This window comes from Nicotiana tabacum, chromosome 5 (assembly GCF_000715075.1).
Source record: "Nicotiana tabacum cultivar K326 chromosome 5, ASM71507v2, whole genome shotgun sequence".
Classification (NCBI taxonomy): domain Eukaryota; kingdom Viridiplantae; phylum Streptophyta; class Magnoliopsida; order Solanales; family Solanaceae; genus Nicotiana; species Nicotiana tabacum.
This window is the reverse complement of record NC_134084.1, coordinates 34,578,554-34,601,889: the sequence shown is the minus strand read 5'-3', so window position 1 is coordinate 34,601,889 and position 23,336 is coordinate 34,578,554. Positions and strand designations below refer to the sequence as shown.

Sequence of the window (23,336 nt, the reverse complement as noted above, 5' to 3'; positions counted from 1 at the left end):
TCTAACAACATTATACAAACTTGCTCGCGCGATCGAAACACCAAAATAACATCAAAAACTAAGAATTGTCACCCAAAACCAATGAATCAAATTTAAGAACTTCAAGTTCTTCAATTTACTTTCAATGCTTATACTACTCGGATTGACACCAAATTTTGCATGCAAGTCTTAAATGACATTACAAAACTATTTCCGATTCAAAATTCCATTTGGACCTCGATATCACCAAAACGCGTTCCAAACCAAATTTATAGAACTTCTAAAGCTTCCAAGAACCAACTTTTACTATTATGCGCTAAAACGCTCCAAGGTCATCCAAAACCCGATCCGAACATACGCCCAAGTCCGAAATTATCATACGAACCTATTGGAGTCATCAAATCCCAATTCCGAGGTCGTTTACTCAAATGTTGATCGAAGTCAAACTTGGCCTTTTAGGCCAACCTTAAGGAACCAAGTGTTCCAATTTCAACCCAAACAACTATCCCCGCAAGTCATAAATCAGTTAAAGCAAGTATGGAGAGTCTTATTTAGGGGAACAAGGTTCTAGAAAATAAAACGACCAGTCGGGTCGTTACATTGGTGTAGTAAGACAGTAGCTCACAGGAATCCCACATTGGAAAGGAGAGGGAGAGTCCTGGACTATATTAGCAAGACTGGGACTTACATGTGCATAGGCCTTTTCCCCAATGGGATTGGGGGAGAATAAAACCGTGCGGGTGGGACCCAAAACGGATAATATATGCACAATGTGGGCCTAGGTCGTTACAGTTCGTATCAGAGCCGACTCTCGACCAGTATGATGGGTGGGTACCCACAACGACGACGTTGTTCCTTATTGGTGGGGTGAGTGCAGTGGGACTGTAGCTCACAGGAATCCCACAACGGAAAGGAGAGGGAGAGTCCTAGGCTATATTAGTAAGACTGAGACTTACATGTGCATAGGCCTTTTCCCTAGTGGAATTGGGGGAGAACAAAATCGTGGGGGTGGGACCAAAATGGACAATATATGCACAGTGTGAGCCCAGGTCGTTACATTTATTAATTTTTTATATAATATTTTAAAAAATAGATTCTAACACTTACAATAGATAACAGAAAAAATATTTAACAACAAGAGAGATGATTGGCAAAGGTTAACTATCCTACTAAACGATTCGAAACTGAAATGTTGCTTAATATTTTACCCTTTGAAAATAAAATTTTTATTGGACAAAATTGTAATTATGCTTAAATATTTAAAAAATTTGATGGACTAATATTAAAAATGGGGGTGTTCATGATTCGGTTTGGATCGGTTTTTTCCTATAAAAAAACCAAACTAAGTAGGTCGGTTTTTTAAATATTTAAATCAAAGCAAACTAATTAAGTCAGTTTTTTTATCAATTCGGTTTATGTCGGTTTTTATGGTTTTTTCAATTATTTATCAATTTTTTCTTAAATATGAGACAAACACATATTCGGGTGACTATGTTCTCAACATAACACTATCAACCCAATTGCTATTTTACCAAGATATATTGATAACAATTGAATCAAACAGTGATGAAAAATTTAAGGATTCAATTTTTTGTAAAATAAAATAGATTCGCTTAGCAAAAGAAAAGTAAAGAATTAGATTATCATAATAGCAAAGTACTAGACTAAAAGTACAAACGATTAACATGTACCATACAATTTTTGAAACTTTATATTAAAAAATTACATATATAGGTATAATAATAAATTTTAAATAGCTACTTCTATAGTTGGTTTGGTTTGATTTTTTTCGGTTATTTAATTAAAACCAAAACCAAACCAAATTTGATCGATTTTTAAAATTCAAAATCAAAATCAAACCAAACAAAAAAAAAGTATCGATCTTTTTGCTCGATTTGGTTTGATTTGGTTTTCGGGTTTTATGATCGCCCTTAATTAAGAACTTGAATCAACAAAATAACTTAACTTTTTTAGTATTAAGAATAAACTATTAAGAACTTAAATTAACTAATTAGCCAAAGAATCTGATTCAGGTTTTCTAAATTCATCATACGGGTAAAATCATTTTTAAGTTAACACAACTCTCAAGATATACAAATTTATTTTTAAACGAATGGCAGTATGGTAAAAGAAATCATAAATTTTGCATAGCCACTTATACTATAATATTAAGAGTCAAAATGATTAAAATACAAGCTCGAAAGAATGTATAAATGGTGTCCCATTTCGAAGTAATATTGTCTTATTGTTGCGGTTATCATTTTGCGGAACATTATATTAATTTGATTATATAGGTATACAATAGTTTTTCCTTTACCCTTTAAATCAAATACACCTTCTATATATAGAATTTATGTACAAAAATATTAAATAATACATTAAATTATTCTATATTATATATAAATTTTCGGTACTACCATCATTATAATCTTAAAGACAACATTAAATTCTAGAAATACTTTTGTAATGGCACGACAATTGCACGTTAAATATACATTATTTAGTTATATTTAAATAATTTTAAAAAAATTATATTCATTAATATGGCAACAGGCCGCAATTTAGATATTCTATTCGTCAACGGGGTCATGCTCTTTGAGGTAGCGTTGACCGTAAATTCTCTTCTTGGGATTCAGAGAGGTCTGGACCGGATTTGTCGTAAAATTGAAATTATTTCTTTTACTTCCTTATCATAGAGGGGGCCCCAGGCTTATTTATTGAAAAAGTGGGAGTGACAGGGGCGCAAAAACACGTAACTAAGACTAGTCATATATATATATATATATTATATTATAAATGTGAAGTCCTTAGTGTGATGTTAAAAGACTCAAATATCCAAATAAAGGTGAACGACATTTATGCCCTTCAATAAAGAGCTATGTATTCCTATAACATCTTTGTACAAAGCTGTAATTATACATTAAAATAAAGATTAAAAAAAGTTAAATTAGAAATAAGAACTTCTATTTGTTACTCTTGAAACTTGAAGAAAAGAATTCGATAAGTCGTAACGAATTCAATAGAAATTATAGGTTAGATCCATTACACACTGAAAAGTTTTTCTGTGTGTCACGCTTAATTGCTATTTAATGGTGGATAAAAATATAAATATCTCAAAAGGGGAGTTATGTTGAGGAAAGTGGCGATTTAACAATATATCTTTGCAGTGTGTCTTTTTATTCATTAGGTATGTTATAATTGCATCATTTTCATACAAATAAAAACCTTAGAGATTATTCGTTCTTTGGCTTATCTATATATTTCATAACCTAGAGATTTTCATACAGTTGTATATTATGTTTATCTAGATAGTACTTAGTATTTATGTTATATCATACCATTGTGTAATGAATGCCCTACAATTTTTGTTGAGTCATGCAGGTTGTAGTTTATGTCAAATATCTATAATTCAGTTCATCGATTTTTGGGTTGGTAGGTGTTTCTCATGGCAGATGTGTTGTGCAATTATCGATGCTAAAACATTTGATATTTTTCTTATGTGAATTTATAGTGAGAATCATAGTTTTATTTGCTTCTTATTTCAAATAGCTATTTGATTCTATCCTTTCAAGGAACTATCTTTGTTTCAATTATAGACTTCATAAATTTCAGCAAATGTCCTCCCTCTATGCTAGGAGTACAAACTGATCAAACTGATATTTTTGAGTCTAAATTTTGGTGGACTTAGCATAAAAGCTATAGGGAATTGCCAATATTGTTTAAAAGCTGTATTAATCAATCCGAACTTTTAAAATTAATATGTTATTGTTAAAAGAAGCAGTATTGTGAATACTGATTCAAAAAGAAAGTTTCCGATAAACTAAAATTGATAGGTTTACGGAAAGACAATTGAATTTCTTTCACTTCTTGCTATTTTCATTTTCTTCTAAAAATATGCATAATAGAATAATTACACATAAACTTCAAATAACCTAAACGTTAGAGCAAATAAAGAGACATTATGTTGATATATCATTTATGTAATTCAATTAGGAGCTACTAGAAAAAGCTAAAGGTCTATAATATCTAAGAAAAAATTGATTGCACATATGTTGCTCCGGCTTATATGACGGCAGTCATGAAAACGAGGATTTTGCTACATAATGTATGCTAATTTAACATCAATAGAGTTGGATTTAGGAGCGAAGATTCTGTTTGAGGTGTAAAAGATCTATATAAATTTATATAGCTTTTATAGTTTTGGTTTGTTCTCGGGCTCAATTTTATTATAAATAATTTTTTTGTCCTTTTCACCCGATATATAGTATAGGATGCCTATAATAGTTGACATGAGAAGTTTACCATTTTCTTAGTGAGAGTTCTCACTGGCAGGGGAACCGATTTGAAAAAGTTTATGTGAAAATGAAATCAAATTTTGGATTTGCATAGCATATTTGTTTGACAATAAACAGATATTTTAAGACTGTAAATTTTATAGCAAACAACAACTTGAACTGTAATGCATGATGGAGGAGTTTTAAATTTCTTTTTGCCTATTGTTCTTTGGACAGTGTCAAATGGATCAACTATGATGAGATTTAACTTGGTCACACATCTTGCTAATTGACCTTGCACTTTTGAAGCTTCAAATTTTTGATTATACTAATATTTATGTTGCTTAAAATTTTTTATATTGACTGACACGAGATACACTTGCATCGCTAACTAATTTATTAAAAGCGCCTCCTTTGTACAATGAGTAGGGATCATTTTAAAACGAACAAAAAGCCGAGGATGTAATAGACATGATAAAAAGAGTTAGGGACCTAGCCAAACATTTGCAACTTACAGAAAACTCCGAAAAGTTCCACTTTTATGCTGGATGAACGCTAAACTCACGCAGTTCTATGCAAAAGCAAACTTTGCAGAAAACAGAAGAGAAACACAGTGTGTGTGTGTGTGTGAGAGAGAGAGAAAGAGAAGAATGTGTGGGGTGAAAGGTATAGTGCTGGACGCTTCAGTTCTGTTGGCAGCCGATAAAAATGATGATGAAAATGGAAGTGTCTCTCTTGGGCCTGGAGCTGATTATATTCTTCGCCAGCTTCGTTACTCCAAAATCCTCACTGTATGTAAACACTCCTCTATATAATTTTTTTTTGCATTTATTGTTCTCTTTTAAATTCTTGCAATATATTGTGGAATTCCCAAAATTCATTCTTGATTGGCCCGAAGTCACAAATCATGATTAATCATTTTGTAATAACAAATTTAGGTGTGTTATGAATTTTCTGTATGCATTTTGCTCTATTCAGCTCAGTTATTATAGTTGGACTACATTTTTTGATTGGTGCGATCACATGCAATCATTCAATCGATCAATTAATCAACTAAGGGTGTGTTTGGTACTAAGGAAGTAAGCAGAAAATAATTTTCTGGTGACAAATTAACTAACTTTTGGAGGTTGGAGTGGGGGTGGGTATGGGGGTAGGGTGTGGGTAGGTGGGGATGAGGGTGAGGGTGGAGAGTGAGAGTGGGACGCGGTGGGTTGAGCAAGGTGGCAGTGGCAGTAGGAGGGTGGGAACCAACAGATGGATATGGCATGAGAGAGTTTCTTGTCATTTTTGAGAAATTAGAAATTAGAGGAAAATGTATTCTTAAGGAAAATATTTTCCAAAACATTACAACCAAACATGGGAAAATTGGACTCGTCCACACCAAACACACTCTAAGTCTCAATCTCAAATACTATATGAATCATATGTATTCATTTTGCTTTATCGGGTTGTCTCTTCCACCCCTCATTCCTTATCTAGGGTTTGTAACTCACATAGACATAAGTTGTCAGAACTCAGAAGTTACATGCCCAAAAGGAGACTTTCATTTGTCTTCTTTGTGGTTGTATGCCTTCTGAGTGCTTTCTTTACAATAGCTTGATACTAATTACTGTTCTCATATTGGTTCTTTTGTGTTATTCTGAATTGGGTAAAGTTGATTCTTTTGTGGGTAGGTGGGGATGAGGGTGAGGGTGAGGGTGAGGGTGAGGGTGGAGGGTGAGAGTTGTCAGAACTCAGAAGTTACATGCCCAAAAGGAGACTTTCATTTGTCTTCTTTGTGGTTGTATGCCTTCTGAGTGCTTTCTTTACAATAGCTTGATACTAATTACTGTTCTATCTAATTATGTCATATTGGTTTTTTTGTGTTATTCTGAATTGGGTAAAGTTGATTCTTTTATGGAAAAATGTTGGATGAGGGTGAGGGTGAGGGTGGAGGGTGGAGGGTGAGAGTTGTCAGAACTCAGAAGTTACATGCCCAAAAGGAGACTTTCATTTGTCTTCTTTGTGGTTGTATGCCTTCTGAGTGCTTTCTTTACAATAGCTTGATACTAATTACTGTTCTATCTAATTATGTCATATTGGTTTTTTTGTGTTATTCTGAATTGGGTAAAGTTGATTCTTTTATGGAAAAATGTTGCATTGCTGAAATAATTAGATTTGTGGGTTGTGAGAATTGTTTTTCTCCCTTTAATTATTTGTGGTAGTGAAGGAATTGTTTGATTATATGACTGAAATGTTATATATTTCAATTTATGCAGGGTATATCTTATGAACCTGATCTTTCTGCTTATAAGGTGATGGCCTTTTTGTTTTTGTATTGCTTTCTTTTGTATTTTTTGGTGCAATATTCTTTAACTGAGATGGCTTTGTGCAAAGAAATGTTTGCACTTTGCGCCTACTGTCTCATACTTTCCCTGCCTATCGAAGCGGTTTGAAATGTCCTCATCAATAGCTTTTATATCCTTTTCTTTCTATTTCTACATTTTACTCCAAAATTTGGTCCTTGCTATATTTTCTTTAACTTCTCAAATCCCAATTTTGTTCACCTTATAAAGTGGCACTAGTGTAATGATGTGCACTGTTTTTCAGAGATATTGAAACTCAAACAGTTGCAACTGTTTGTTATAGGTGCGCCTGCTCCAAGAAAAAGCAAGATTATATTCCTACAATTGTTTTGTCTTTCAGTCAACAACCATAGACAACTTTGTAAGTGAGGTTTCACTAGCATGGGGCGACCATTCTGGAAGTTATATGCATGTAGTTTCCAGTTACATGGACGAGGAGATTTCCCCATTGATAAGTTCTGACTGGCTGTTCACCGTTCTTCGTGAGTTCCAATGCAATGAAAAGTTTGTGCTTTTTTCTTTTTGATAAGCCACCTACGCACTGATAACTTAAAGAAAAAGGAAAAGAGAATTAAGAAGAAATTACATGAAGTTTTCTGAGAAAAAAGTTTAAGATGTTTCCTATAATTGTTACTAAATGATTGATAGTTTTTAGCTTTTAAGCAACCTACTTTCAAATGTATTTCCCTCCAAACCCTAGCACTTAAAATGTTCCTTTTGAAGCTCAGATTGGATTTCAAATTTGTTCTCCATGAAAAGGTTCCAAAACTCTCAAAGGCTGCACTTATCTCAAAGAAGTTAAAATCCCTTACGTTACCGAACTAAATTCTTTAATCTTTACCAACATATGCATGATTTTTTTGATTGAGGTGAGTGGGTATGATAATTATTGACAGAAGGTTTGATATCTGTAGTAACTGTGGGTGGAAAGTTTGTTCTCATTCTTTCACGTACTGTGCTTGCAAACATCTCATCACCTGACCTATTTTTGCAGGATCTCCGGGAAAACCGTCAGGTATAAGCTCACAACTATCTTCCCTTCAGACAATTAGTTTCAAGCATATTAAGGGATTTTCCTTCTCATTCTCTAGGGAACTCTTTCATTCTAGCTTGTGAATTTCTGTTGCAATGCCATATTGAGGAAATTTGTTGACTTCTCTCAAGTGGTAAAATTGTTATCTTCTTCTGAATCTTAAAATTTCTACATTCATGTCAGATGTTGAATATAGTCCTGGAACTGAAAATCCAGGGAAGATTTTCATTAACAAACTTGAAGAATTGCCTCTGACTATCTGCAGTTTGAATAAGAAGGTGAGAAGAAATACTGTGTACTCATTTGCATTTGGCATCCTTAAACTGCTTAAACAAAGATTTGCTGGGAAACTGCATAATCACTTCACCATAATGGCTTCTCTGAAACATTTGGGCATTCATTCCTTGCTGAAGGTACTGTTAGTTTGTATCATGAAATTTTCTCCAGGCCCAGCTTCCATGGCATCCTCTAGCTTTCAACAGGAACTTTTTTACTTTTATTAGTAAAGTAATAATTTTATTAATGTAGCAGGAGAATCCCGCTATACAAGTGGCATACGAAAGTACAGAGCCTACATGGAGGTGTGGATGTATGGTTCTATACAAATAACCCCTAATCATCTATACTAATTTGAACCTCATGTTGTATCACGGATGTTTGGTTCTATACAACTAACCCTGGATCATCTATACTAACATGAAGCTCATGTTGTACCAAAAATTGACAAGAAACAAAAGACAGTTCCTCATTTGTAGAAATATCAATTTTCACACTTTTAAATTTTTTAGTTTTCACTTCCGAAGTACTGACATGATGGTGAAAGGGGTTACATCTATGTCTTCTTTCCTTCTTCTAAAAAACCTACATGAACATCACATCCTTGGTTATAACCGACATTGCCTACTGTATTCCGAACAGATTCAGTACCATCCACCATAAATGACTAGAAACCTGGTAGTTTAACAACTAGTGGTCGACGTCTTCTCCCGAGCGTTTACAATGTAACACCCCATGTATCACCAGCTAAGATATGTTATCTTTCTTTTCCTCGTATTCAGATGTAAGAATGCCCCCTCAACATCTATAAAAAAGCCCTTTCCCCTTAATAATAAGGTAAGCGTAAGAACCTGCGGAATTGCCCAATCCTTTCTTTGCTTGAAGTCGGTCTGGAGTAGGAGCTACTTCTACAGCAAAATCAGACTAAACTCGATCGCTTGGCGGGGGGTTTAGGAGGTCTTTTTGAGCACATGTTTATCATATCGATAAAGCGGGTTTCGTCTTATTTTCTGGAAAGCCAGTCATACTATTCCACTTTAGCTAATGATGAAAGAGGATCTGGATTTTTCTGCAGATGATGATAATGTCCACTCCTGGTTCAATGCGCTTAACGAAAAGGAACTCCCTAGATTAAGAAAGAATTTCTTTCGTAATTAACCAGCATCCTTTAAGTGATTTTTTTTTTTGGGGGGGGTGGGGGTTGTATAGATGGTTGCCCTTGCAGAACCCTTGTTATTGGCCAAGTGAAAGATTTTCCCTTCTTCGGTGCTGGGAATCTACATGGATGGGTGTGGAAACATTGTATCTTTTGTCCTTAATAGTTGGTGGAAGAAGGACCTCATCAAACTAATTTCGCTTCCCCTCCCATTTCATTTCTAGGCATCCTGGTCTGCATGTAATGCTTTGCTTGTATAGTAGTTCCATGACATTTGTAACTCTCCCTATCCTATAAGTTTCTCTAGAATCTTAAATTCGAAAAGTTCCACTGTCTATCACCCAAGGATGTGGCCTAGTGGTCAATGAAATGAGTTAAGAACCATGAGGTCTCGGGTCCAAATCCCAGCGGAGGCAAAAGCACTATGTGATATCTTCCCATCTATTCAAGCCTTGTTAGACAGAGTTACCTGGTACCTGTTGCTAGTGGGAGGTAGCAGGTATCCCGTAGAATTAGTCGAGGTGCGCGCAAGCTAGCCCAGACACCGCGATTATAAAAACAAAAGAAGTTCCACTGTTTTGTGTCCGATGTACCAGAGTGATTGCAATAGCTTTCTAGCTCAATTTGCTAAAGATTGTCGGAAGGACATGACTGAGGGTGTCGTTACTACTCCAAGTATGCTTACAAAAAGTCAAACTTATGTTATATCCAATTCATGCTTTAAATGATGTCGCCGAGGGTCTATTGGAAACAACCTCTCTACCTGCATTAGGTTGGGGTAAGGTCTGCGTACAAACTACCCTCCCCAGACTCCACTTGTTGGGATCAAACTGGGTTTGTTGTTGTTGTTGTTGCTTTAAATGATGTCGTTACTAAACACCCCCACCCCCTTCCCCATAATATTTCTCTATAATCCTCACTCATATGGCGATATGATGATGTCGGTCCTTCACCCTCCCTCTTGGAGATCGTACTAGCTACAGTTACTTTTCTCTGAAAGGCTGCACCTTGTTGCCAAATCTCTGTTGTATTTCCCTCTTGGCTCTCAGCATGGAGTATACTACTATGTCATTTGCTAGACCATTTGATCCACCATTGTTTTCAGAAAGTTGGTGCTACTATGTGTACATATGAGCCAGATTCTGCCACCATGACGAACAGGCCATCCTTTTACTTTCTATCTCCACTTTTTCCCAATATCTGCAGCTATAGTGCATGAATTTCTTACCTCTCTCTCCTTTTCACTGTGGTCAATGAGGGTTATGCAGTGGTTTATTGGACTGGAAAGGACGTCTAACTTGATCAATGTATTTTGTTGCTGATTACTTTAGTGTCAGTTTTAGTTTTTTCTTTTAATCTTTTTGGGTTGGATGGTTGGGCTATGGTGATTATTTAGTGTTTATGGTGAGCTGGTAGGTTCATTCGCATGGGTACATGATGACCACGACCCTCCAATTTTTGATGCATTTATGGAATGGTGGTGCATGTCTTTGGATAAACACAAGATTTGCTAAAAATCACCACCATTCATTACTTTTGCAGTTCTCTTAAATTCCATATGAATTAGTTGCTCATGATTGGCTTAACTGCTGATCATTATGGCATCCAATCAATTCTTGAGGGGCTTTTTTAAGATGGCTTCAGATTTTGCTGAGGCTTTTGATTCCTGGTATGATCCTCGTATATGGTTAGTCTAGAGTAGAAAGAATGCAAATTGGAGGAAGAGGCTATGTCCAGATATGTGGAAGAGTTTGATTTCTAAAAGTTGTTAACATAGATTCTGCTGCAGCTGGATGAATCCTATCCAAAGCAAGCATAAAAAAATAATCTTTAGTGGGAAATCGCAGCCGATTAAAATGCTGTTACTGATGCATAAGAAACATATTTCGTGAACAGATTCTTTTTATTTATTTATTCACGGGCAGGCACGCTAGAGCCATTTTAATTCCATCTAAACCATACTGAACTCTTAAATTACAGTTAAATACTGGAGAAATAAATTTGTATCCCTTAGGAATTGTTTGACAGAGTGAATATTTTTTTTTTAATTGGTAACTATTGTATATATTAGAAACATCAGTACATAGGTTGCACTGAAAACCAAATTTACATGAAGAGGATTAGTAGATGTTCTGATTTGAGACCTAGCAAGATCCTAGTACGTCTATGATTGTCAATGTATCTTCTGTGTAAATCTGTTTACACCAAAAACAAAAAAGAAGAATACAATTGAGTTTGATCTTCTGCACTGGATTACTTCTATCTTCAAAACATCTAGCATTCCTTTCCCTCCAAACTGTCCACTAGTTACAAGCCGGGACAGTCCTCCATCTATCTCTACTAGTTGCTTCAGCTCCAGCTTCTTCCCAGCTATAAAGAACATCTTTAACCCTGTATGGCATTGACCATGAAATACCCCTAAGACTAATAAAGATTTTCCATAGTTGGTCTGTAATCTTGCAATGTAGAAATAAATGGGTGACAGTTTCAGCATTTTCCCCACATAAAAAACATCTTGAACACAGAGAAATTCCCCTTTTTATGAGATTATCCTGGGTTAATACCGCCTCCTTTGCTAGTAGCCAAGTGAAGCATGCTACCTTGTATGGAATCTTTGTTTTCCATATATGTTTCCAAGGCCATGAGTCTACCTGTTGATGATTATGATTCAAAATCTTATATGCATCCTTCACCCGGTAAACCCCTCTGTTGTGTATCTGACACCAAAGTGAATCAAACCCTTCCTGTAATCCTTTAAATGCTTCTAGCTCTTTGTAAAGGTCAGCTAATCTTGTTATCTCCCAGTCATTCAACTGTCTTCTGAGAGCGATTTCCCATCCTTGATGACTCCTCATATCAGCTACTGTCCTATGCTGGTTTTGTGCTAAACCAAACATATCGGGGTATCTTTCCTTTAAGCTTCCGTGTCCTAACCAGTTATCATTCCAGAATGATGTGTTCCTTCCGTTGTTCACTCTTATGGAGGAGTGGTTCTTCATTATAGGCCAAAGTTCTCTGATGGATTTCCACACACTTACTCCATATGATGTTCTGACTTTTTTTGACACCCAGTTATTTTCCTCACCATACTTAGCTTTGATCACTTTGCCCCATAAAGATTGGGGTTCTTGAGAGTACTTCCATAACCATTTCATTCTAAGAGCCTTGCTTTGATTCTTCAAATTCCTTATTCCTAAACCACCTTGTTTTTTAGCCATTGTGAGTGTCTTCCATTTAACTAAATGGAAGACCTTTTTCTCCTTATTACCTTGCCAAAGGAATGATCTTCGTGGTTTATCCAATCTCTGTAAAATGCCGGCTGGAATTGGGAACAAAGACATTATATAAGTAGGAAGTGAGTCTAATACTAAGTTGATTAGAACTAGCCTGCCCCCCAATGATAGGTATTGCGATTTCCATTTTGACAACTTCTTCTCACACTTTTCTATGACTGAATTCCAGATCTCTTTTGATTTGGATCTTGCACCAAGAGGCATCCCAAGGTAAACAGTTGGTAGGGACCCAACTTCTCATCCCAATATCTGTGTCAGTTGCTCCATGTTGTTAACTTCATTAATTGGGAAAATATTGCTCTTTCTCCAGTTGATGTGTAATCCTGAGACTCCCTCAAATAAGACCAAAATGATCATTAGGAATCTAAGTTGTTCCTTTTCAGCGTCACAAAAGACTAGAGTATCATCAGCATATTGGAGATGTGTGATCTCTAGATTGTTTGCCCCACTCCTGTTTACCTCAAATCCTTTAACCCATCCACTGACTTTAGCCGTTTTGATCATGTTGTTCAATCCTTCCATGGCTATAATGAATAGAAAGGGAGATAAAGGATCACCTTGTCTTAGACCTCTGTGTGAATGGAAAAAACCTTTAGGAGATCCATTTATGAGAATGGAGAATGTTACAGTAGATATGCAAAATTTCATCCATCTATTCCATTTCTGCCCAAAACCCATTAGTTCTAGCATTCTGAGTAGGAAGCTCCAATTTACATGATCATAGGCCTTCTCAATATCTAATTTGCATAAGATTCCAGGTTCTTTTTTTTTTTATTCTTGAATCCACAGCTTCGTTGGCAATCAACACTGCATCTATTATTTGTCTTCCTTTGATGAAAGCCATTTGTTGAGCATCGACAATTTTCCCTACCACCCTCTTAAGTCTTTCAGTCAAGACTTTTGAGAGCAGTTTGTAGAAGCTCCCTATCAGACTGATCGGTCTGAAATTTCTCAATTCTTTCGCACCTGTCTTCTTTGGAATCAAAGCTATATATGTTGCATTGAAGCTTTTCTCAAACATCTCCTGAGAATGGAAGTTGTTGAAGGCCTCCATGATGTCTTCCTTCAAAATGTCCTAACACTTTATGAAAAAACCCATTGTGTATCCATCCGGACCTGGGGCCTTGTCACTTGCACACATCTTCAGACAGCTCAAAACTTCTTGTTCCTCAAAGGTACTCTGTAAAGACTCCCTCTCTGATTCAGAAATTCTTGGGCTATTTTCGAAATTGACCATTGGTCTCCACTCTTCAGGTTCTGTGTATAACCCCTTGTAGAATTCAATAATCTCGTTCTCTATTCTGGTTGGATCCTCGACTACTTCATGCCGAATCGATAGTTGATCAATGTTGTTGTTTCTCTTGTGTGCATTGGCAGTACGATGGAAAAATTTTGTATTCCTGTCCCCTTCTTTGAGCCACAGAGCTCTTGATTTCTGTCTCCATGCACTTTCTTCATTCTTGAGTTGTTCCTCAATCTCCATTAGAGTAACTGCTTTCCTCACTGATTCCTCCTCTGTCAGCGCTCTTAGTTGTTGTGTTGCCTCAAAACCTGCGAGTTGACTCAACAATTTTGATTTTTTCAATCCCAAATTACCTTCACAACTTCTGCTCCATTCTTTTAGCTTGCCCTTGAGAGCTTTTAACTTGCAAGCTAAAATGTAATCTGGTCTTCCTGAGAATTCAAAAGATGTCCACCAGTCTCTAATTCTGTCATCAAAACCTTCCACATTCAGCCACCAATTTTCAAACTTAAAGTATGATTTAGCTTGTTCCCAAGCACCACAGTATAGAGCCACAGGTGTGGTCAGAAATCAGCCTTTGTTGGATAGTTTGCTTGATGTTTCTGAAGCTTTCATCCCATTCTTCTAAAATGAGAAATCTATCAATTCTTGAAGCGGTTGTATGATTGTCCCTTTTGAACCAAGTATAGCAACCTCCTTCAAGTCAAAGATCTATCAACTCCATATCTTCTATAAAATCCGAGAATTCCACCATCGCTCTGGACCTCCTTGAACATTCCCGTTCAGAAGGGTACCTTGTAACGTTAAAATCACCACAAACCGCCCAAGGACATTCCATCAATCCTCTCACTGCACCAATTTCTCTCCATACTATTTTCCTTTCCATTCTACAATTTGGGGCATACACTCCTGTTATGTGACATTGAAAATTCTGTAAAAGAGCCTCGAACTTGCAAGTCAAAGTGTATGCACCAGTCTGTAACACCTCCCCATTCCATACTCTGCAATCCCATAATAACAAAATCCCCCCTCTCGTGTCGCTAGCTTCTAAACTTGCATACTTCACCCATCTACCACCCCATATTTGATTGACTATTTCCTTGATATCCCCCTCCACTTTTGTCTCTTGCATGCATATGTCTGTCCTCCAGTTCTGCACTTGACTTTTTATGATTTCCCTTTTCTTCTTGTCGTTTAATCCCCTTACATTCTAGGAAATTACTTTGATCTTCATATTGAAATGATTGATAGATCTCTTCCCCTACTCCTTTTCCCGTCACTCTTGAATTTGACATCAAACGAAGTTAATCCTTTTAATTCCAGTAATCCTTTGAACCTTTGTTTCTTCACCTCCAACTCTGTCTCCACCCTTCTAACCTGTCTGCAACTGTCAATTTGCATTAACAACTCCAATGCTTCTTTTTCATGGCCTTGAAAATCTACTCTAAACATTTTCCCCAATTTGATCATATTTTGATGGACCCATAGTGTTGCATTCATGTCTTTATCCATTAATGGGTTGTGTTGCTGAACTGCTATAGGAGTCACCTCCTCGATTTCCCAATCTTGGATAGAGCTAAAGTGTTTTAGTTGTTCCAAAGCACTTCCAGCTTGATCTTCCCCCATTTTTGTGTTTATGATCTGCTCCCCTGCCTTCTGTTCCAGTCTTGCTATCTCTGCTCCACCTTTTGGCTGACTGCAACTGTTAAGTGTTGCCTTTGGCATACTTTCAAGGTTTGCATTGGAGATTGGATCCCTTGGACTGGACTCTTTTGCCTCCAAGTACGAAGGTCCTCCCATTTCCTCAATATAAGGCTTCAGCCTAATATCATCAGAAAACTCACACGAGAGATCATTAAAAATGACTTGTGCAGCCAAATCGGAGTCATAGGATTTCAGCTCGTTGTTTGTCACTTTACTGCTCCGATTTATCGAACTCGAACCATGTGTAAGTTGAACACTTGCCTTTCCTTTATCAGTGTTTTGCAATATGGTGCATCCCACTTGATTGTTCAAATATCTCTCTGCTTCAAAACATTGTTCGTTTTCTTGCATCTTCAGCTCAAATCTTGCCTTTCTTTCGGCCCAGATTGGGATGAAAAATTTGATACCGTCTCTTTCAATCCCAACCTCATTGGGAATCTTTCTGCCATCACCAACAATTTTAATTCTTGCCCACTTAAGATGATTTTTGAGATCAGTTTCTTCTTCAGTAGCTATCCATCCCCCACAGAGATCTCCTATTTCTTTGAAGATCTTTTGTGACCATAGATGTAAAGGAATCCCCATGGCTCTAATCCAGCATGTTTCCGCAATTTGTGAGTTTGGAATTGTGAAGCTTGAACTTTTTCCATCTCCAGTCTCCTTGCAAAATCTGCTCTGCCATGAATCTGTTTGGAAATTCAAATAGAAATATGTTGCCTGTCATTTCATACATGTTTACTCCATATGCTTTGTTCCATGAAGCACTAGCCCATCGCCTTATGTCTGCTAAAGTGGGTCTCTCGTTGATTTCTTTCCCAAAAAACCCGACAATGCATCTTTTTAGTAAACCAGAATCCTCGCTACCTGTCGGTTCCACAACAGAGATATCTCCATTGTTTATGCCGACCTTTGCCTCACGAAGGGTATTGGATTGCCATTTACTCTCCTTGATTGCTTTGACATAAGGATAATTGTCCACAGTGATTCTAGGTGGGACTGTGGGATTCATTTTGGGGATCTGATGTGTGAATCTTTCTATCTTAACTGCTATGTCTTTCCAACCTGCATTCAAAGCTAACTCTGGAATTATAATAACAGACCTCCCTTCTCCCTTCAGTGACAGAATGCTCATATATCTTCCATGAACGTTGAATTTCCTGGTACAGAAATGTTCTGTCATATGTTCCTTGTACTTCCATCGCTTCACTAAATTCATTTGATCTGTCGACGCTTCTTTAAGTACAAAACAAATCCATTCCATTGCCTTTCTGCCCATGGATGAACGTCTCATCATGCTGCGGCTTCTCTTCACCCATTCGAACCATACATCTTTGTTGGAATTCCATCTGGTGATGTCAAAAGATTTGAATCCTGCGTTGAAATAACTCCGGTTGTCTCCCATATTGTACTACCCAGCTGCTCAGGTTATGGAAATTATAAGGAGTGTTTGATGGTTATCACAGTTGAGCTGTTGAGGTAAAAGAAACTGAAATCTGGACTAAACAGAGGTTCCCCGCTCCCCGGAAAAAATAAAAGTCGTCAGAAATCTGAAAAAATTGTACAGATCTGGTCGGAATTATCAGTAGAGGAAGCTGTCCAAAATTTTTTTTTTGAAAAGCTGCCGGGAAAGGGCTCACGCGCCCGGCGTGTGGCGACTAGGTCACCGGAAAGTGCCGCGCGTGGCGTTGCGTGGCAGCTTCTTCGTCGGAAAAATTTCAGTGGAGTGGTCGGAATTTTGAGGGCTTTCTAATGGTGTTCATGGAAACCTAAGATTCCTTGTTCCCAGGCTCCTCGGGGAGTGTGCCTGAGAGCTTGAAAGTAGAGAGAGAAATTTTTACTTACTGATAGAGTAATACTAATCTTGAATTTTGACAGAGTGAATATTCTTCTTCTAAAGGTTTCAAGTAACCAAGAATCTTTATTGGGAAATTGCAGCTTATTAAAATGCCATTACTGATGCATAAGAAACATATTCGGGGAACAGATTTCCTTTTATTTATTTGTTCACTGGCAGGCACTCTAGAGCCATTTTAATTTCATCTAAACCATACTAAACTCTTAAGTCATAGATAAATACAGGAGAAAAGGACTTGTATCCTTTAGGAATTGTTTGACAGAGTGATGATTAATGTTCTAACGGTTTCTTTATTTTATGCTGTTGGAAGAAGCAGGCAATGGGCAAGGAAGTCAAGACAGTTGGTTACTTGATGAAGCCTTCTCGTGAAGAAGATTTTGCCAAGGTCAGTTCTGGTGGCAAAATGAGTTAAGAATTTACTTATTACACATAAATGGTCGTCACCGTCCAAACTTCTCGCATCTTCTCAAATAATCGATGCCTTGTATATGTCTTCTCCATGACCCGGCTTCAAATATTTAAAGTAGGATTTTTAAGCTGGTGTAAATGATGGAATATTACTAGTGCTTTGTACTTGACTAAGGAAGGATCCTAATGTGAAGCTTTTTCACCCTATGTTATACTTGGAAATTGACATGTTCTTTATGCTTTGCAGAGAGGTGCATTCCCCTTAAATCCTACACCAAACGGGTTAACTTTTGTGGCCCTTAACTACGAGCTCCCTATATCATGGCAGTTAAAAGAAGTTGACGGCGTTCTACATAAATCAACCGATGACATCATTGCTGTTGAAATGAGCAGCTCTTCAGATTTTGAAAACAAAGTTGCTTATACAGAGGGCATGGAACAGTTACAAAGGTGACTTCCTGCTATTAACTTATTATCGGTTAATAATTTACTGCAGAATACAAAAAAGGGTGAACATTCCTTAGTATCTCTCCTTTAATCACCTTAAAATTTCTGTTGCAACTACCTGATTAGAATCTCGATGATTTTTGTCATTTCTTTCTGTGAATCGCCTTAGCATCATCTGTTTTGACAACTGAACGAGATAAATTTCATAGTTATATACCAGACATTGGAAGTCTACCCAACTAAGCTCATCTTTAATCAACATGTCGAAGCTTTAAGTTGTTCAAGGAAATCAATGGAGCCTACAGAGGACTGCTATGAGTGCAAAGAAACCCTATTGTTTGAGCTAGAACTAAAAAGCCTAAAGATAAATATTATTAATAAGAAGAAGCAGACGCTAAGAAAGTTTTAGCTAGCTCTAACTATGTGCCCCTAGTCCATGTTTAGATCAGAGAGCTATATGCCCTTTCAGTTGAAATTTTTTTCTCACTTTACCTTAGAACTGCTCTGCAAGGGTCATGATGACCTGGAGCAATCAAAAAAATTTAATGCTTTCATTCATTCTCTCATAGCCTCTTTGATATTGATTCATTTGTTGATAACAAAATGTGGATGCTGTTCGTAGATCCTTGTACTTTCTTGATGGAAATAACTTTCTTCCGAAGCAGCCAAATGACATCTTTAATATTTTTGCATGTTCTTTTTTTGTCTGATTGTTTATGGCATCTGTCTCTATATCTGAAACATGCATTGCACCACATTTTTTCAGCTTGAACTGGTGATGATGGTTGAAATAATTTCTGTAAATTGGATGTAAGTTTGTGAACTTTTTAGAAACTCTGTTTGAGTTTCATGCCAGAGAGTTGGTTTAAATTTCACTAAAACTCCTGCAATTATTTTCTGCTCAGGTACATCAGATGCCATCCTGACTGTTGTGTGATTGACCCATTCAGCAACATTTATCCTGTTCTTGATAGGTTGAAAATACAGCAGATTCTAGGTGGTTTGGAAAATCTTAACACCAAAAGCTGCAGTAAAATCAGGGGTCCCCATTTTCTAAAGGTCCTTTTTGCTAAATGTAACACATGTTATGCTTATATTATCTTTAGAAAAACCTGTGAAATCTTTGAGACTTCAATCCCTAATCTTTTCCTTATTGATCTTTCATAATTGCTTCATCTGTTTCTTATTTTCTTCATTCAGCAGCCCACTTTCCAGAAGCTATGTTAAGCAAGGCCTTATTTTGGGGTCTCAATTCCCACAAAGTATATGACCACAGACCAGGGGTCATAATTTAAAATTATCAGATCTTATTATAACAATGTGTTTTGAGTGGGATCAAGTGATATAGAGTTTCTGGAATCTGAGGTGATGGAGTCTTTAAATGGAGATAACATTAGTGGATCAGTGTGGTTAGTCCAGGAGTCAGTTTAAGGCTTTTCCCACTTTATGTGAGAAAGATCAGTCAGCTTTTTGGCTTGTAAAAGAAAGCCCAATCTAAATCGATCTTGCTTTGTTGGGATAAAATTGCTTTTACAATGGAATTTGACCAGACAATGCAGTAGTTGATATGGTTATCATAGGGCCTTACCTGACAATAAAACCAGTACAATAGGAAGGAAACGTTATTCTACGAAGAATCATTTTAATTGAATTGTATGCCACGGGTTTTATCATCCCATGGCTCTCATTTGTTTGATATTCAACTATATGGTATGTAGTTGTTTATGCATCGTTTTCAGGTTTTTGTTGTTTCTTCATTATGACCAATTTCTTTCTAGTTGAAATTTACCCTGATGCATTTTGGTGCAATCTAAGAAATATAATTCATCTATATGTTATCTTGGGTTGTTTGTGCTGTCTGCACAGTTTAAGGGGACAACGTTCTTTTCTGTCATCATTAGGTTTGGAACACTGCATTCAAGAGTTTGCCTTTTACTGTTTTTCTATAAAGTTAGTCATTTTGTTCTGTTCTTATCACTGCTTAGCTCGGGTAGGTTAAATTTAAAGTTGAAAAATCTAATTACACACAAAAATTTCAAGATTTTATCTATATCCCTATATAGCTTCAAGATTAGGATCTTCTTATGCAGTTGTTAATGTGAAGCTCCTTTTGCCTCATGATCTAATGCTCTAAAACCAAACTTTGAACCCAAACATAAAAGGAAATGCTGGAACACAAGCTCATAGTAGTCCACTACTCATCTCATCATTTATCATATAAAACTGTGGGTATGTGAAAATTACTTTTCTCTACTTGGTAGATATTTGATGTAACATGTGCTTCTTTGTGCAGGTTCTCGATTTTCGTGAGCCCAAATTGGAAGACAGGATAGCCGATGCAAAACTGTCACTTCCAAACATTGTAAAACCCCAAGTTGCTTGTGGAGTTGCTGATGCTCACAGCATGGTAATGCTGAGTTCTCAATCCAGCATGAATAATATTCTTGGTCTCCCCTCTTTCTTCTCTACATTTATATTTTAAACGTCTTACTCTGTAGAAGGTTTAATTTGGCATTATGCATTCCTCTGTTTGATGTTATAGAAAATTTTAATCTTGTATGGACTGTCTATGCTTCAGCTCTAAGCTTTGCCTTTATATATCTTCCTTTCTTTTTCATTTGTCATGTGAATTGTCGACTGATTTTGCAACTTTTTATTTGATAAGTGATTTGTCTATTATGGCAGTCTTATCTTGAATTCTTAATGGACAGGCTATTGTCTTTAAGGCAGACAGCTACAAAGACCTCAATGTCCCTCTTCCAGCTATTGTGCAGGTAAGCAAAGGGCTATATCTCATTATCTTTTAATCAGCAACTTGAATGGTAGAACTGGTTTAACTTGAACATTCTACATTAGTGCGTTTGTGAAAGGTATTGCATATTTTCTCATTGATATGTAGGACACTTTCATTATATGCAAATGGCAATGGGTAGGCAGCTTGATTGTATCAGATACTGATTAGATTAGCGAGAGTGTTTCAGAAGCACATAATGTTGTGCAAAGGACAGTTAATTTGCATGTCCATTTTGGTTTGCATCTTTGTTGATTGTTGAAAGGATCTCCATATTTGTCATCTAGATGAATTATTTCCTGCTAATGTTAGCTTTCTCCTTCGAGTTAAATATGAACTCAAGTGTAACTGCAGGAATATGTGGATCATTCATCCACTATGTTCAAGTTTTACGTTGTAGGGAAGAAGATTTTCTTCGCAATTAAGAAGTCTACACCTAATGCAGATATCTTGATAAAGTTAGCTGAAGAAAAGGAGCTGAAGCCATTACTTTTTGATAGGTATTTTACCACCTTAAATTCCCCAGTCTGTTATAGTAATAAGCCCTTTCTATGCCTTAAGAAGACCTATTTTTGCAGCTTAAAATCTCTACCTGTTGACAAAGACAATCAGCAAAAAAGCCAACATGACGATAATAATCGAATTGATCAGCAGCTAGTCACTGATGCTGCAAATTGGTTGAGAAGGGTGCTTGACCTTACCATCTTTGGCTTTGATGTTGTGGTGAGTACTTTCATATTCCTCACCCCTTACAACCTATATTCTAGTTGATTATTTTTTTTTCATTTATTTTCTAAGAAGATAAATATATAAAAGATCCTCCATCGGTAGCTGTTAATGATAAAATTCATTGCTTAAATTTATGCTCTATAAAACATCCCTCTAAAATGCTTTTACTTGTGGTAAGACTGAATTGTCCAATGATCTTGCCAGAGCTGCATTGGCAAGATGTCAAATAAGCCAGGTTGACCCTGTGATTGTGGATAAGCACATAATGCGTATAATTTATCCCTATCGTTTTGCCAAAGCTCTTAGTAGTAACAACCTCTAGATAGAGAAAGATCTCTCCATAACAAATGAATTCTTCCTCGACTCTCCCTTCTGTAGTGTTGTCATTCTGCGTTTTGTCCACAGTGAAGAGAGGGCCTTTGTGCTTTTCAATCAGCAATGTAGTGTTAAAATAAACAAATAAATAAATACTAGAAACAGACTTAACTCTATCAGCAGGCCCTCTTCTCTGCCTATGTTTCCCCTTTCATGATTAGTTTTGTAGTTGCATATTAGTCTTTGGGATGTAGGGATGAAATTGTTTCACTCTGAACTAGAAGTTCCAAAATCTCAGCTCCTAATCCTTGGTCCAAGCTGAGGATTTTACCCCAAATAACTAAAACGGAAGGGAGTGATAGTCTAAAGAGAATATTGCTCGAGCAGCACACTTCGTGATATAACTTTTCAATGAAATTTCAGATCCAGGAAGGCACTGGTGACCATGTCATCGTTGATGTAAATTACCTTCCATCATTTAAGGAAGTTCCAGATGAGGTTGCAATACCCACATTCTGGGAAGCCATAAAGGAGAAGCTGACTGGAAAAAAGAGCACAGAAGCAGCAATCCTATTGTAATATTCTTAGTAGCATCACTAATAAAAATGTCATCTTACAGATGCTGATTACCAACTTTTCTTTTGCTATTCACGGTAACAACTGTAACTTATTCTGTAAAATTGAAATCCTATTTCATTCTGTTCAGCTTATTAGAGGTATGTATGTATGTATACACTGTCTCAATGAAGGTTCAAATTTTGAACATTAACTATTGGCGAAATACATAAACGATCCTGCAACAATTTTCACCGAGCCACCTCACCTGAGGCTTGTACCTATTAGATACTCCAATCTCACTTAATGTGTGCCTATTAAACACAAAAAGCTGACATGTCAAACAAACTGGTTCTTCTCTTAGGTGCGTGAGAAATTCAAGAACCCCATTAAAAAAAACATTTCAAACATCACCCTACCGCCATTAACCCCCCCAAAACTGCCGCCGCCACAAAGAAATCAGCCACCATAACGAATTCAGCTACCACCTCCTCCCTAACCTTCTTCTCGTTTGCGGTGGCCAACACCTCTTAGTCCTCTTCTTCTCAACTCAACACACCATCACAGAAAAGTTTGGCCACCATCACATATTTTTCTTATTTTTATATCATTTTCAGAAACCACCATATCACTGTGTTCTGAAACAGAACAAAAAAGAGGGAAAGAAGATATTGGGAGGGAGGTTTTTTTTAAAAAGATAAAATAAGAAAGGAATTGAGTAAGGTTGAAGTATCTGTTAAGTACAAGCCGCCGTTGAGGCAGCTAAATATAAATCGTTGCCAAATTAACAGCGTTCATGTATTTCACCTTAACTATTTGGAGTTTATGCCACATAGCTAATTATGAGGATTCTTTCAAGCGTAATGTACAAGTTCCATCTCAATCATGTATGTTTAATTTGAAATATCGGGAAGTTGGTTATCTCTTCTAATA

At 36.7% G+C, this 23,336-nt stretch overlaps 1 protein-coding gene across 1 annotated transcript; it reads left to right on the top strand.

The window, feature by feature from the left end:
- The first annotated feature begins 4,744 nt into the window (after positions 1-4,744).
- LOC107785842 (inositol 1,3,4-trisphosphate 5/6-kinase 4) lies at positions 4,745-22,617 on the top strand. Its single transcript, XM_075253461.1, has 13 exons — positions 4,745-5,044; positions 6,512-6,547; positions 6,882-7,080; positions 7,593-7,613; positions 7,815-7,909; positions 17,475-17,543; positions 17,814-18,016; positions 18,919-19,072; positions 20,307-20,420; positions 20,725-20,787; positions 21,159-21,304; positions 21,383-21,527; positions 22,272-22,617. The coding sequence occupies exons 1-13, from the start codon at positions 4,802-4,804 to the stop codon at positions 22,425-22,427; spliced, it is 1,644 nt and encodes a 547-aa protein (XP_075109562.1). The 5' UTR covers positions 4,745-4,801; the 3' UTR covers positions 22,428-22,617.
- Positions 22,618-23,336: the final 719 nt, after the last annotated feature.

Excerpts from the sequence above, each read along its gene's own strand:
- LOC107785842 (XM_075253461.1), top strand. The coding sequence starts at position 4,802 with ATGAACGCTAAACTCACGCAGTTCTATGCAAAAGCAAACTTTGCAGAA. Across the intron at positions 5,045-6,511 it reads GTTACTCCAAAATCCTCACT|GGTATATCTTATGAACCTGA; the intron begins GTATGTAAACAC and ends CAATTTATGCAG. Across the intron at positions 7,081-7,592 it reads CTGGCTGTTCACCGTTCTTC|GATCTCCGGGAAAACCGTCA; the intron begins GTGAGTTCCAAT and ends CTATTTTTGCAG.